This window comes from Oncorhynchus tshawytscha, unplaced genomic scaffold, assembly GCF_018296145.1.
Source record: "Oncorhynchus tshawytscha isolate Ot180627B unplaced genomic scaffold, Otsh_v2.0 Un_contig_6493_pilon_pilon, whole genome shotgun sequence".
Taxonomy (NCBI): Eukaryota; Metazoa; Chordata; class Actinopteri; order Salmoniformes; family Salmonidae; genus Oncorhynchus; species Oncorhynchus tshawytscha.
Window position 1 is genome coordinate 32,861 of NW_024608595.1, and position 13,812 is coordinate 46,672.

Below are 13,812 nucleotides of genomic sequence, written 5' to 3' on the forward strand. Positions count from 1 at the left end.
TAGGTAATGTATTTCTATCTGAACAATCCAGGATAATGTGCCCTCATTAACATAATCCCTGTGTATGAGGGAGAGGGCCTCGGACTAAAGAGCAGATTGTCTGACATACTGCTACTTATTTAGTGTAGAGAAATGAATGTTTTCTCTTCAAGTTCCCTTCCCCTTCTCTCTGAGTGATAACGAAACCCAACCTGTCTTTTCACACATCTTAAAACAAGATGCCATCAACAAGGAATCTTTCAAAATAAAAGTTGTTGATGAAAGAGAGTCTACTATACTACTGTAGGCTAGGTGGAAGAAAGAGGGATTCTACTGGAGGCTAGGTGGAAGAAAGAGGGATGCTACTGGAGGCTAGGTGGAAGAAAGAGGGATTCTACTGGAGGCTAGGTGGAAGAAAGAGGGATGCTACTGGAGGCTAGGTGGAAGAAAGAGGGATGCTACTGGAGGCTAGGTGGAAGAAAGAGGGAGGCTAGGTGGAAGAAAGAGGGATGCTACTGTAGGCTAGGTGGAGAGAGGGATGCTACTGTAGGCTAGGTGGAGAGAGGGATGCTACTGTAGGCTAGGTGGAGAGAGGGATGCTACTGTAGGCTAGGTGGAAGAAAGAGGGATGCTACTGGAGGCTAGGTAAAAGAAGGAGGAGGTCTACTGGAGGATAGGTGGAAGAAAGAGGGATTCTACTGGAGGCTAGGTGGAAGAAAGAGGGATGCTACTGGAGGCTAGGTGGAAGAAAGAGGGATGCTACTGGAGGCTAGGTGGAAGGGGAGGCTAGGTGGAAGAAAGAGGGATGCTACTGTAGGCTAGGTGGAGAGAGGGATGCTACTGTAGGCTAGGTGGAAGAAAGAGGGATGCTACTGTAGGCTAGGTGGAAGAAAGAGGGATGCTACTGTAGGCTAGGTGGAAGAAAGAGGGATGCTACTGTAGGCTAGGTGGAGAAAGAGGGATGCTACTGTAGGCTAGGTGGAAGAAAGAGGGATGCTACTGGAGGCTAGGTGGAGAAAGAAGGATGCTACTGGAGGCTAGGTGGAAGAAAGAGGGATGCTACTGGAGGCTAGGTGGAAGAAAGGGGATTCTACTGGAGGCTAGGTGGAGAAAGAGGGATGCTACTGTAGGCTAGGTGGAAGAAAGAGGGATTCTACTGGAGAAAGAGGGATGCTACTGTAGGCTAGGTGGAAGAAAGAGGGATGCTACTGGAGGCTAGGTTGAAGAAAGAGGGATTCTACTGGAGGCTAGGTGGAGAAAGAAGGATGCTACTGGAGGCTAGGTGGAAGAAAGAGGGATGCTACTGGAGGCTAGGTGGAAGAAAGAGGGATTCTACTGGAGGCTAGGTGGAGAAAGAGGGATGCTACTGGAGGCTAGGTGGAAGAAAGAGGGAGGCTAGGTGGAAGAAAGAGGGATGCTACTGTAGGCTAGGTGGAGAGAGGGATGCTACTGTAGGCTAGGTGGAAGAAAGAGGGATGCTACTGTAGGCTAGGTGGAAGAAAGAGGGATGCTACTGTAGGCTAGGTGGAAGAAAGAGGGATGCTACTGTAGGCTAGGTGGAGAAAGAGGGATGCTACTGTAGGCTAGGTGGAAGAAAGAGGGATGCTACTGGAGGCTAGGTGGAGAAAGAAGGATGCTACTGGAGGCTAGGTGGAAGAAAGAGGGATGCTACTGGAGGCTAGGTGGAAGAAAGGGGATTCTACTGGAGGCTAGGTGGAGAAAGAGGGATGCTACTGTAGGCTAGGTGGAAGAAAGAGGGATTCTACTGGAGAAAGAGGGATGCTACTGTAGGCTAGGTGGAAGAAAGAGGGATGCTACTGGAGGCTAGGTTGAAGAAAGAGGGATTCTACTGGAGGCTAGGTGGAGAAAGAAGGATGCTACTGGAGGCTAGGTGGAAGAAAGAGGGATGCTACTGGAGGCTAGGTGGAAGAAAGAGGGATTCTACTGGAGGCTAGGTGGAGAAAGAGGGATGCTACTGGAGGCTAGGTGGAAGAAAGAGGGAGGCTAGGTGGAAGAAAGAGGGATGCTACTGTAGGCTAGGTGGAGAGAGGGATGCTACTGTAGGCTAGGTGGAAAAAGTGGGATTCTACTGGAGGCTAGGTGGAGAAAGAGGGATGCTACTGTAGGCTAGGTGGAAGAAAGAGGGATTCTACTGGAGAAAGAGGGATGCTACTGTAGGCTAGGTGGAAGAAAGAGGGATGCTACTGGAGGCTAGGTTGAAGAAAGAGGGATTCTACTGGAGGCTAGGTGAGAAAGAAGGATGCTACTGGAGGCTAGGTGGAAGAAAGAGGGATGCTACTGGAGGCTAGGTGGAGAAAGAGGGATGCTACTGGAGGCTAGGTGGAAGAAAGCGGGAGGCTAGGTGGAAGAAAGAGGGATGCTACTGTAGGCTAGGTGGAGAGAGGGATGCTACTGTAGGCTAGGTGGAGAAAGAGGGATGCTACTGTAGGCTAGGTGGAAGAAAGAGGGATGCTACTGGAGGCTAGGTGGAGAAAGAAGGATGCTACTGGAGGCTAGGTGGAAGAAAGAGGGATTCTATTGGAGGCTAGGTGGAGAAAGAGGGATGCTACTGTAGGCTAGGTGGAAGAAAGAGGGGTGCTACTGTAGGCTAGGTGGAAGAAAGAGGGATTCTACTGGAGAAAGAGGGATGCTACTGTAGGCTAGGTGGAAGAAAGAGGGATGCTACTGGAGGCTAGGTGGAGAAAGAAGGATGCTACTGGAGGCTAGGTGGAAGAAAGAGGGATTCTACTGGAGGCTAGGTGGAGAAAGAAGGATGCTACTGGAGGCTAGGTGGAAGAAAGAGGGATGCTACTGGAGGCTAGGTGGAAGAAAGAGGGAATCTACTGGAGGCTAGGTGGAGAAAGAGGGATGCTACTGGAGGCTAGGTGGAAGAAAGAGGGAGGCTAGGTGGAAGAAAGAGGGATGCTACTGTAGGCTAGGTGGAAGAAAGAGGGATGCTACTGTAGGCTAGGTGGAGAGAGGGATGCTACTGTAGGCTAGGTGGAGAGAGGGATGCTACTGTAGGCTAGGTGGAAGAAAGAGGGGATTCTACTGGAGGCTAGGTGGAGAAAGAGGGATGCTACTGTAGGCTAGGTGGAAGAAAGAGGGATGCTACTGTAGGCTAGGTGGAAGAAAGAGGGATTCTACTGGAGAAAGAGGGATGCTACAGTAGGCTAGGTGGAAGAAAGAGGGATGCTACTGGAGGCTAGGTTGAAGAAAGAGGGATTCTACTGGAGGCTAGGTGGAGAAAGAAGGATGCTACTGGAGGCTAGGTGGAAGAAAGAGGGATGCTACTGGAGGCTAGGTGGAAGAAAGAGGGATGCTACTGGAGGCTAGGTGGAAGAAAGAGGGAGGCTAGGTGGAAGAAAGAGGGATGCTACTGTAGGCTAGGTGGAGAGAGGGATGCTACTGTAGGCTAGGTGGAGAGAGGGATGCTACTGTAGGCTAGGTGGAGAGAGGGTTGCTACTGTAGGCTAGGTGGAAGAAAGAGGGGATTCTACTGGAGGCTAGGTGGAGAAAGAGGGATGCTACTGTAGGCTAGGTGGAAGAAAGAGGGATGCTACTGTAGGCTAGGTGGAAGAAAGAGGGATTCTACTGGAGAAAGAGGGATGCTACAGTAGGCTAGGTGGAAGAAAGAGGGATGCTACTGGAGGCTAGGTTGAAGAAAGAGGGATTCTACTGGAGGCTAGGTGGAAGAAAGAGGGATGTTACTGGAGGCTAGGTGGAAGAAAGAGGGATGCTACTGGAGGCTAGGTGGAAGAAAGAGGGATGCTACTGTAGGCTAGGTGGAAGAAAGCGGGAGGCTAGGTGGAAGAAAGAGGGATGCTACTGTAGGCTAGGTGGAGAGAGGGATGCTACTGTAGGCTAGGTGGAAGAAAGTGGGATTCTACTGGAGGCTAGGTGGAGAAAGAGGGATGCTACTGTAGGCTAGGTGGAAGAAAGAGGGATTCTACTGGAGAAAGAGGGATGCTACTGTAGGCTAGGTGGAAGAAAGAGGGATGCTACTGGAGGCTAGGTTGAAGAAAGAGGGATTCTACTGGAGGCTAGGTGGAGAAAGAAGGATGCTACTGGAGGCTAGGTGGAAGAAAGAGGGATGCTACTGGAGGCTAGGTGGAGAAAGAGGGATGCTACTGGAGGCTAGGTGGAAGAAAGAGGGATGCTACTGTAGGCTAGGTGGAGAGAGGGATGCTACTGTAGGCTAGGTGGAGAAAGAGGGATGCTACTGTAGGCTAGGTGGAAGAAAGAGGGATGCTACTGGAGGCTAGGTGGAGAAAGAAGGATGCTACTGGAGGCTAGGTGGAAGAAAGAGGGATTCTATTGGAGGCTAGGTGGAGAAAGAGGGATGCTACTGTAGGCTAGGTGGAAGAAAGAGGGGTGCTACTGTAGGCTAGGTGGAAGAAAGAGGGATTCTACTGGAGAAAGAGGGATGCTACTGTAGGCTAGGTGGAAGAAAGAGGGATGCTACTGGAGGCTAGGTGGAGAAAGAAGGATGCTACTGGAGGCTAGGTGGAAGAAAGAGGGATTCTACTGGAGGCTAGGTGGAGAAAGAAGGATGCTACTGGAGGCTAGGTGGAAGAAAGAGGGATGCTACTGGAGGCTAGGTGGAAGAAAGAGGGATCTACTGGAGGCTAGGTGGAGAAAGAGGGATGCTACTGGAGGCTAGGTGGAAGAAAGAGGGAGGCTAGGTGGAAGAAAGAGGGATGCTACTGTAGGCTAGGTGGAAGAAAGAGGGATGCTACTGTAGGCTAGGTGGAGAGAGGGATGCTACTGTAGGCTAGGTGGAGAGGGATGCTACTGTAGGCTAGGTGGAAGAAGAGGGATTCTACTGGAGGCTAGGTGGAGAAAGAGGGATGCTACTGTAGGCTAGGTGGAAGAAAGAGGGATGCTACTGTAGGCTAGGTGGAAGAAAGAGGGATTCTACTGGAGAAAGAGGGATGCTACAGTAGGCTAGGTGGAAGAAAGAGGGATGCTACTGGAGGCTAGGTTGAAGAAAGAGGGATTCTACTGGAGGCTAGGTGGAGAAAGAAGGATGCTACTGGAGGCTAGGTGGAAGAAAGAGGGATGCTACTGGAGGCTAGGTGGAAGAAAGAGGGATGCTACTGGAGGCTAGGTGGAAGAAAGAGGGAGGCTAGGTGGAAGAAAGAGGGATGCTACTGTAGGCTAGGTGGAGAGAGGGATGCTACTGTAGGCTAGGTGGAGAGAGGGATGCTACTGTAGGCTAGGTGGAGAGAGGGTTGCTACTGTAGGCTAGGTGGAAGAAAGAGGGATTCTACTGGAGGCTAGGTGGAGAAAGAGGGATGCTACTGTAGGCTAGGTGGAAGAAAGAGGGATGCTACTGGAGGCTAGGTGGAAGAAAGAGGGATTCTACTGGAGAAAGAGGGATGCTACTAGGCTAGGTGGAAGAAAGAGGGATGCTACTGGAGGCTAGGTTGAAGAAAGAGGATTCTACTGGAGGCTAGGTGGAAGAAAGAGGGATGCTACTGGAGGCTAGGTGGAAGAAAGAGGGATGCTACTGGAGGCTAGGTGGAAGAAAGAGGGATGCTACTGTAGGCTAGGTGGAGAGAGGGATGCTACTGTAGGCTAGGTGGAGAGAGGGATGCTACTGTAGGCTAGGTGGAGAAGAGGGATGCTACTGTAGGCTAGGTGGAAGAAAGAGGGATGCTACTGTAGGCTAGGTGGAAGAAAGAGGGATGCTACTGTAGGCTAGGTGGAGAGAGGGATGCTACTGTAGGCTAGGTGGAGAGAGGGATGCTACTGTAGGCTAGGTGGAAGAAAGAGGGATGCTACTGGAGGCTAGGTGGAAGAAAGAGGGATTCTACTGGAGGCTAGGTGGAAGAAAGAGGGATGCTACTGGAGGCTAGGTGGAAGAAAGAGGGATGCTACTGGAGGCTAGATGAAGAAAGAGGGATTCTACTGGAGGCTAGGTGGAGAAAGAGGGATGCTACTGGAGGCTAGGTGGAAGAAAGAGGGAGGCTAGGTGGAAGAAAGAGGGATGCTACTGTAGGCTAGGTGGAGAGAGGGATGCTACTGTAGGCTAGGTGGAGAGAGGGATGCTACTGTAGGCTAGGTGGAGAGAGGGATGCTACTGTAGGTTAGGTGGAAGAAAGAGGGATGCTACTGTAGGCTAGGTGGAAGAAAGAGGGATGCTACTGGAGGCTAGGTGGAGAAAGAGGGATGCTACTGTAGGCTAGGTTGAAAGAAAGAGGGATTCTACTGGAGGCTAGGTGGAGAAAGAAGGATGCTACTGGAGGCTAGGTGGAAGAAAGAGGGATGCTACTGGAGGCTAGGTGGAAGAAAGAGGGATTCTACTGGAGGCTAGGTGGAGAAAGAGGGATGCTACTGGAGGCTAGGTGGAGAAAGAGGGATGCTACTGTTAGGCTAGGTGGAAGAAAGAGGGATTCTACTGTAGGCTAGGTGGAAGAAAGATGCTACTGGAGAAAGAAGGATGCTACTGGAGGCTAGGTGGAAGAAAGAGGGATGCTACTGGAGGCTAGGTGGAAGAAAGAGGAATTCTACTGTAGGCTAGGTGGAGAAAGAGGAATTCTACTGTAGGCTAGGTGGAGAAAGAGGGATGCTACTGGAGGCTAGGTGGAGAAAGAGGAATTCTACTATAGGCTAGGTGGAGAAAGAGGGATGCTACTGGAGAAAGAGGGATGCTACTGGAGGCTACGTGGAGAAAGCGGGATGCTACTGGAGGCTAGTGGTGGAGAAGGAGGGATTCTACTGGAGGCTAGGTGGAGAAAGAGGGATGCTACTGGAGGCTAGGTGGAGAAAGAGGGATGCTACTGGAGGCTAGGTGGAGAAAGAGGAATTCTACTATAGGCTAGGTGGAGAAAGAGGGATGCTAGGTGGAGAAAGAAGAATTCTACTGTAGGCTAGGTGGAGAAAGAGGGATGCTACTGGATGCTAGGTGGAGAAAGAGGAATTCTACTGTAGGCTAGGTGGAGAAAGAGGGATGCTACTGGAGAAAGAGGGATGCTACTGGAGGCTACGTGGAGAAAGCGGGATGCTACTGGAGGCTAGGTGGAGAAAGAGGGATTCTACTGGAGGCTAGGTGGAGAAAGAGGGAAGGTGGAGAAAGGATGCTACTAGGCTAGGTGGAGAAAGAGGGATGCTACTGGAGGCTAGGTGGAGAAAGAGGGATGCTACTGGAGGCTCGGTGGAGAAAGAGGGATGCTACTGTAGGCTAGGTGGAAAAAACAGCTGGGCTATTATCATAGCACTACAATGGTAGAGGATATATTAGGATATTAAAGCTATCTCTCTTTCCTGTTCTGATGTTTTTCACCCCTGAAGAGATGTAGTTTGTTGCTATTTTCTTTGTGGAACAGGGGACCAAACAAGAGGTGTAAATTAGAATGAAATGTAAAGAGCAAATATATTTATTCTAGTGAATATCCCAGACTAATCCTGTTTCGTAGATGAGAGAAAAAGGGGAGAGATGTATTTATTCAAAGACACCGAGCATCTGTATTCGTCAGAGGTTCTTACTACGAAATCACTTTTATTCAAATGGGAAACTCTCATGAGACTCTCTCTCTCTCTCTCTCTCTCTCTCTCTCTCTCTCTCTGCCTCCTGCTCTTCCATCAAAAACAGAGGAACTCTCATTTAAACTTTACTGTCTGCTCAACATGATGATTGGATAGAAAACCAATGATGTGTGTGTCTAATGTTGCATGCGTTTGTGCTGCATATTAAAGAGGGTGTGTGTGTGTGTGTGTGAGACGTTTGACTGAACTGCTCTGACTCTCTTTACCATAGAAATAAATGTATATTCTCTTTAAATATAGTTGCTAAGCCATGTTATCTCTTGAGGGATGCATCTCTCTAAAAGCCTTAATCAGGCCTGTGTGTGTTGTGTTTCTGAAGCCTGTCTAGTTCTGAAGGGAACGTCAGAGGTGTGATTCTCACTCCCATCTCTCCTCACACTACTCAGCCCAATTAGCTATACAGCCTCTGGAAACTACAGTGTCTGGCTGGCTGTCGCTCTGCCTGTCTGTCTGGCTGTCCCTCTGCCTGTCTGTCTGGCCCTCTGCCTGTCTGTCTGGCTGTCGCTCTGCCTGTCTGTCTGGCCCTCTGCCTGTCTGTCTGTCCCTCTGCCTGTCTGGCTGGCTGTCGCTCTGCCTGTCTGTCTGGCCCTCTGCCTGTCTGCATGGCTGTTCTTCTGTCTGTCTGTCCCTCTGCCTGTCTGGCTGGCTGTCGCTCTGCCTGTCTGGCTGGCTGTCGCTCTGCCTGTCTGGCTGGCTGGCCTTCTGCCTGTCTGGCTGGCTGTCTGCATGGCTGTTCGTCTGTCTGGCTGTCTGTCGCTCTGGCTGTCTGTCGCTCTGTCTGTCGCTCTTCCTGTCTGTCGCTCTGCCTGTCTGCATGGCTGTTCTTCTGTCTGCCTGTCTGTGCATGGCTGTTCTGTTGTCTGACTGCCTGCCTGTCTGTCGCTCTGCCTGTCTGTCTACATGTCTGTCTTCATGTCTGCCTGTCTGTCTACATGTCTGCCTGTCTGTCTACATGTCTGCCTGTCTCTCTACATGTCTGCCTGTCACTTTGATTTCTAGAGGATAAAACTAAACTAAAATGCTGACTGAATGTAAGATAAATAATTTCTTAATAAATATTTTGTCTATTATATTCACACACTGTTTACTAATTCCTTTTCAGCATCACCCAACCCAACCACATATCCCTAAAGGTACACTCTGTCAGCATCACCCAACCACACATCCCTCAAGGTACACAGGAACAATCTTTAATTAATTAGCCTAGTTATTGGCAGTCATCCAACTTAGAGGATAATGGATATCAATCAACAGCATTTAGAGTTGATTATTGAGCCCAAATGATTACTAGAACCAGTCACACTAACTGAAATGATTACTAGAACCAGTCACACTAACTGAAATGATTACTAGAACCAGTCACACTAACTGAAATGATTACTAGAACCAGTCACACTAACTGAAATGATTACTAGAACCAGTCACACTAACTGAAATGATCACTAGAGCCAGTCACACTAACTGAAATGATCACTAGAGCCAGTCATAATAAACAGTGGACTAAATGGTGTGGTGTTGCGATACTAAGAGAGTTCCATAGACAAAGGATTGCAACATAATCCAAATGAATATTCTCTGGTCTTCATGAACAGTCCGGTGTGATGAGTTGCTTTGTTTGAAATTGGTTGAAATGGATTTATTTTCTTGAGTGCTGCTTTGGGGTAGGTGGCAAGGGTGATGGTGCCTGTCTGGCTGTCTGTCCCTCTGCTTTGGGGTAGGTGGCAAGGGTGATGGTGGCTGTCTGGCTGTCTGTCCCTCTGCTTTGGGGTAGGTGGCAAGGGTGATGGTGCCTGTCTGGCTGTCTGTCTCTCTGCTTTGGGGTAGGTGGCAAGGGTGACGGTGCCTGTTTGGCTGTCTGTCCCTCTGCTTTGGGGTAGGTGGCAAGGGTGATGGTGCCTGTCTGGCTGTCTGTCTCTCTGCTTTGGGGTAGGTGGCAAGGGTGACGGTGCCTGTTTGGCTGTCTGTCCCTCTGCTTTGGGGTAGGTGGCAAGGGTGACGGTGCCTGTCTGGCTGTCTGTCCCTCTGCTTTGGGGTAGGTGGCAAGGGTGACGGTGCCTGTCTGGCTGTCTGTCCCTCTGCTTTGGGGTAGGTGGCAAGGGTGATAGTGCCTGTCTGGCTGTCTGTCTCTCTGCTTTGGGGTAGGTGGCAAGGGTGACGGTGCCTGTTTGGCTGTCTGTCCCTCTGCTTTGGGGTAGGTGGCAAGGGTGATGGTGCCTGTCTGGCTGTCTGTCTCTCTGCTTTGGGGTAGGTGGCAAACGGTGCCTGTTTGGCTGTCTGTCCCTCTGCTTTGGGGTAGGTGGCAAGGGTGACGGTGGCTGTCTGTCCCTCTGCTTTGGGGTAGGTGGCAAGGGTGACGGTGCCTGTCTGGCTGTCTGTCCCTCTGCTTTGGGGTAGGTGGCAAGGGTGAACCGGTGCCTGTCTGGCTGTCTGTCCCTCTGCTTTGGGGTAGGTGGCAAGGGTGATGGTGCCTGTCTGGCTGTATGTCCCTCTGCTTTGGGGTAGGTGGCAAGGGTGATGGTGCCTGTCTGGCTGTCTGTCCCTCTGCTTTGGGGTAGGTGGCAAGGGTGATGGTGCCTGTCTGGCTGTCTGTCCCTCTGCTTTGGGGTAGGTGGCAAGGGTGATGGTGCCTGTCTGGCTGTTGTCCCTCTGCTTTGGGGTAGGTGGCAAGGGTGATGGTGCCTGTCTGGCTGTCTGTCCCTCTGCTTTGGGGTAGGTGGCAAGGGTGATGGTGCCTGTCTGGCTGTCTGTCCCTCTGCTTTGGGGTAGGTGGCAAGGGTGATGGTGCCTGTCTGGCTGTCTGTCCCTCTGTTTTCGGGTAGGTGGCAAGGGTGATGGTGCCTGTCTGGCTGTCTGTCCCTCTGCTTTGGGGTAGGTGGCAAGGGTCCGGTGCCTGTCTGGCAGTCTGTCCCTCTGCTTTGGGGTAGGTGGCAAGGGTGACGGTGCCTGTTTGGCTGTCTGTCCCTCTGCTTTGGGGTAGGTGGCAAGGGTGATGGTGCCTGTCTGGCTGTCTGTGTCTCTGCTTTGGGGTAGGTGGCAAGGGTGATGGTGCCTGTCTGGCTGTCTGTCCCTCTGCTTTGGGGTAGGTGGCAAGGGTGATGGTGCCTGTCTGGCTGTCTGTCCCTCTGCTTTGGGGTAGGTGGCAAGGGTGATGGTGCTAAATACTGGGTCTTGTTCAGTAGGGCATAACGTGGTAGAACATAATGCAACTGAAAACCAACAATTGGTGTCATTGTACCAGTTCAGTTTAGTACCGAAACAACCGTGTCAAAATGTTTCCTCCTGTTTTGACGTCTACTGAACACAACCAGGTAGAATGTTTTTAATTATCTGACAACCTGATTTTGAAGCAAGTTAAAGAAACTGTTTGTGCCCTTCTCTCTCTAGCTGCACCAACTGTCCCTGTTCAGTGCCTGGACGATGTGGAGAAGAACCTGAACCATCGAACAGTCCGTATGACCGAGCCCCGAGCCCCCCCTGTCCCCTCTAGCTCTGGCCGGCCCTGCCTTCCCCCCGTGGGCCCTCCGGCTCTGGAGGGTCTCAGGGAGGACTACTGGCCAAACGGTCCCTGGTCCAGCCACTACCCTGGAGCCTTGGGCCTGGACAGTACGAGCCCTGTCCTCCTGCCTCCTCCTCCTCTCAACCAGGCCTCTCTAGATGACTCCTCCTGGTCCTTCCCCTCCCCGCCCAAACCCAGCGACGCCCTCTTCTGGGAGGGCCAGAGGCAGGGTCTGAGCCAGGGCAGCCCCATCCACTCCTCCAGGGGTAGTACCCCCATGAGCCCTAATGGAGACTGGGCCAAGCCCCCACCCTACTGAGGTGGAGAACCCCTGGCTCTAAGGCTGCCCTGCTGTGCAACACCAAACCTGCCTTAAGATGAGGAGACAACTCCTATGGACTCTCCAGCCTGGGGAACTTGCTCCAGGATGATTCAACTAGCCACAGAGCAAACCACGGGAGAAGCTTCTGATGGGCTACCCTCTGACCCGGCCCAGACACACGGATGACTCCCCTCTGACCCAGCCCAGACACACGGATGACTCCCCTCTGACCCGGCCCAGACACACGGATGACTCCCCTCCGACCCGGCCCAGACACACGGATGACTCCCCTCCGACCTGGCCCAGACACACGGATGACTCCCCTCCGACCTGGCCCAGACACACGGATGACTCCCCTCTGACCCGGCCCAGACACACGGATGACTCCCCACTGACCCGGCCCAGACACACGGATGACTCCCCACTGACCTGGCCCAGACACACGGATGACTCCCCACTGACCTGGCCCAGACACACGGATGACTCCCCTCTGACCCGGCCCAGACACACGGATGACTCCCCTCTGACCCGGCCCAGACACACGGATGACTCCCCTCTGACCCGGCCCAGACACACGGATGACTCCCCTCTGACCCGGCCCAGACACACGGATGACTCCCCTCTGACCCGGCCCAGACACACGGATGACTCCCCTCTGACCCGGCCCAGACACACGGATGACTCCCCTCTGACCCGGCCCAGACACACGGATGACTACCCTCTGACCCGGCCCAGACACACGGATGACTCCCCTCTGACCCGGCCCAGACACACGGATGACTCCCCTCCGACCTGGCCCAGACACACGGATGACTCCCCTCTGACCTGGCCCAGACACACGGATGACTCCCCTCCGACCTGGCCCAGACACACGGATGACTCCCCTCCGACCCGGCCCAGACACACGGATGACTCCCCTCTGACCCGGCCCAGACACACGGATGACTCCCCTCTGACCCGGCCCAGACACACGGATGACTCCCCTCTGACCCGGCCCAGACACACGGATGACTCCCCTCCCTGGGAATCAGGAAGAGTTTCATCCACCCAAGAGAGAAAGATGATGGGATGAGTCCTGGACAGCCAGATTATGACTGTGTTTATGTGTGTGTATCCCATACTGGTATTTACTAGAGCTCAAAGCTGTAGTGAACTAATTTACAGTCTGACTGCTTTTCAATTTTAGCCCCTCCCTCCTAATGTGACTTATTTACATGTTATCTATTATAAAGGTGTATATAGTCAATCCTTCTGTTATCTGTCCTTAATAATATAGAGGTCATAGTGTGTCTGCGCTAGTGGTTGTAACAGATACTGGTATAGTATATATAGTGGTTTATATATATATACACCCCAGTAGCACCTAAAGCTGTTTTTAATCACACAACACAGCGTAGCCTACTGGTTAGAGGGAGGGGGGCAGGTAGCCTAGGGGGTTAGAGGGGGTGGGGGCAGGTAGCCTAGGGGTTTAGAGGGGGTGGGGGGCAGGTAGCCTAGGGGTTTAGAGGGGGGGGGGGGCAGGTAGCCTAGTGGTTAGAGGAGGGGGGGCAGGTAGCCTACTGGTTAGGAGGGGGGCAGGTAGCCTAGTGGTTAGAGGGGGGGGGGCAGGTAGCCTAGGGGTTAGAGGGGGGGGGGCAGGTAGCCTAGGGGTTAGAGGGGGGGGGGCAGGTAGCCTAGTGGTTAGAGGGGGGGGGCAGGTAGCCTACTGGTTAGAGGGGGGGGGCAGGTAGCCTAGTGGTTAGAGGGGGTGGGGGCAGGTAGCCTAGGGGTTTAGAGGGGTGGGGGGCAGGTAGCCTAGTGGTTAGAGGGGGGGGGACTGGTAGCCTAGTGGTTAGAGGGGGGGGCAGGTAGCCTAGTGGTTAGAGGAGGGGGGCAGGTAGCCTAGTGGTTAGAGGGGGTGGGGGGCAGGTAGCCTAGTGGTTAGAGGGGGTGGGGGCAGGTAGCCTAGGGGTTTAGAGGGGTGGGGGGGGCAGGTAGCCTAGTGGTTAGAGGAGGGGGGGCAGGTAGCCTACTGGTTAGAGGGGGGGGGGCAGGTAGCCTAGTGGTTAGAGGGGGGGGGGGCAGGTAGCCTAGGGGTTAGAGGGGGGGGGGCAGGTAGCCTAGTGGTTAGAGGGGGGGGCAGGTAGCCTAGTGGTTAGAGGGGGGAGGCAGGTAGCCTAGTGGTTAGAGGGGGGGGCAGGTAGCCTAGTGGTTAGAGGGGGGGCAGGTAGCCTGGAGTGGTTAAGGGGGTGGGGGCAGGTAGCCTAGTGGTTACTGTTTGGGGGGCACCAAAAGCCAAAAGTGGTTAAGGGGGAGGCAGGTAGCCTAGTGGTTAAAGAGGGGAGGCAAATAGCCAGTTGGTTAGAGGGGGAGGCAGGTATTGTATTTGGTTACAACTTACATTAGGCACTAGCCAACAGTGGTTAGAGGGGGAGGCAGGTAGCCTAGTGGAACATCTCAGGCAAAATCATGGGTTAAGGGGGAG

At 52.8% G+C, this 13,812-nt stretch overlaps 2 protein-coding genes across 3 annotated transcripts in view; both read left to right on the plus strand.

The window, feature by feature from the left end:
- The window catches only part of LOC112239815 (5-azacytidine-induced protein 2), a 29,350-nt gene extending 17,730 nt beyond the window's left edge, over nt 1-11,620 (plus strand). For both annotated transcript variants that reach the window (XM_042313410.1, XM_042313411.1), the window contains exon 8: nt 10,915-11,620. In XM_042313410.1, coding sequence (XP_042169344.1) covers nt 10,915-11,345 — 431 coding nt within the window. In that variant the 3' untranslated portion in view covers nt 11,346-11,620. The remainder of the gene's footprint in view (nt 1-10,914) is intronic.
- Nucleotides 11,497-12,420, plus strand: LOC121843651 (proline-rich receptor-like protein kinase PERK10). Its single transcript, XM_042313413.1, has one exon. The coding sequence runs from the start codon at nt 11,497-11,499 to the stop codon at nt 12,418-12,420; it is 924 nt and encodes a 307-aa protein (XP_042169347.1).
- Nucleotides 12,421-13,812: the final 1,392 nt, after the last annotated feature.

Excerpts from the sequence above, each read along its gene's own strand:
- LOC121843651 (XM_042313413.1), top strand. The coding sequence starts at position 11,497 with ATGGGCTACCCTCTGACCCGGCCCAGACACACGGATGACTCCCCTCTG.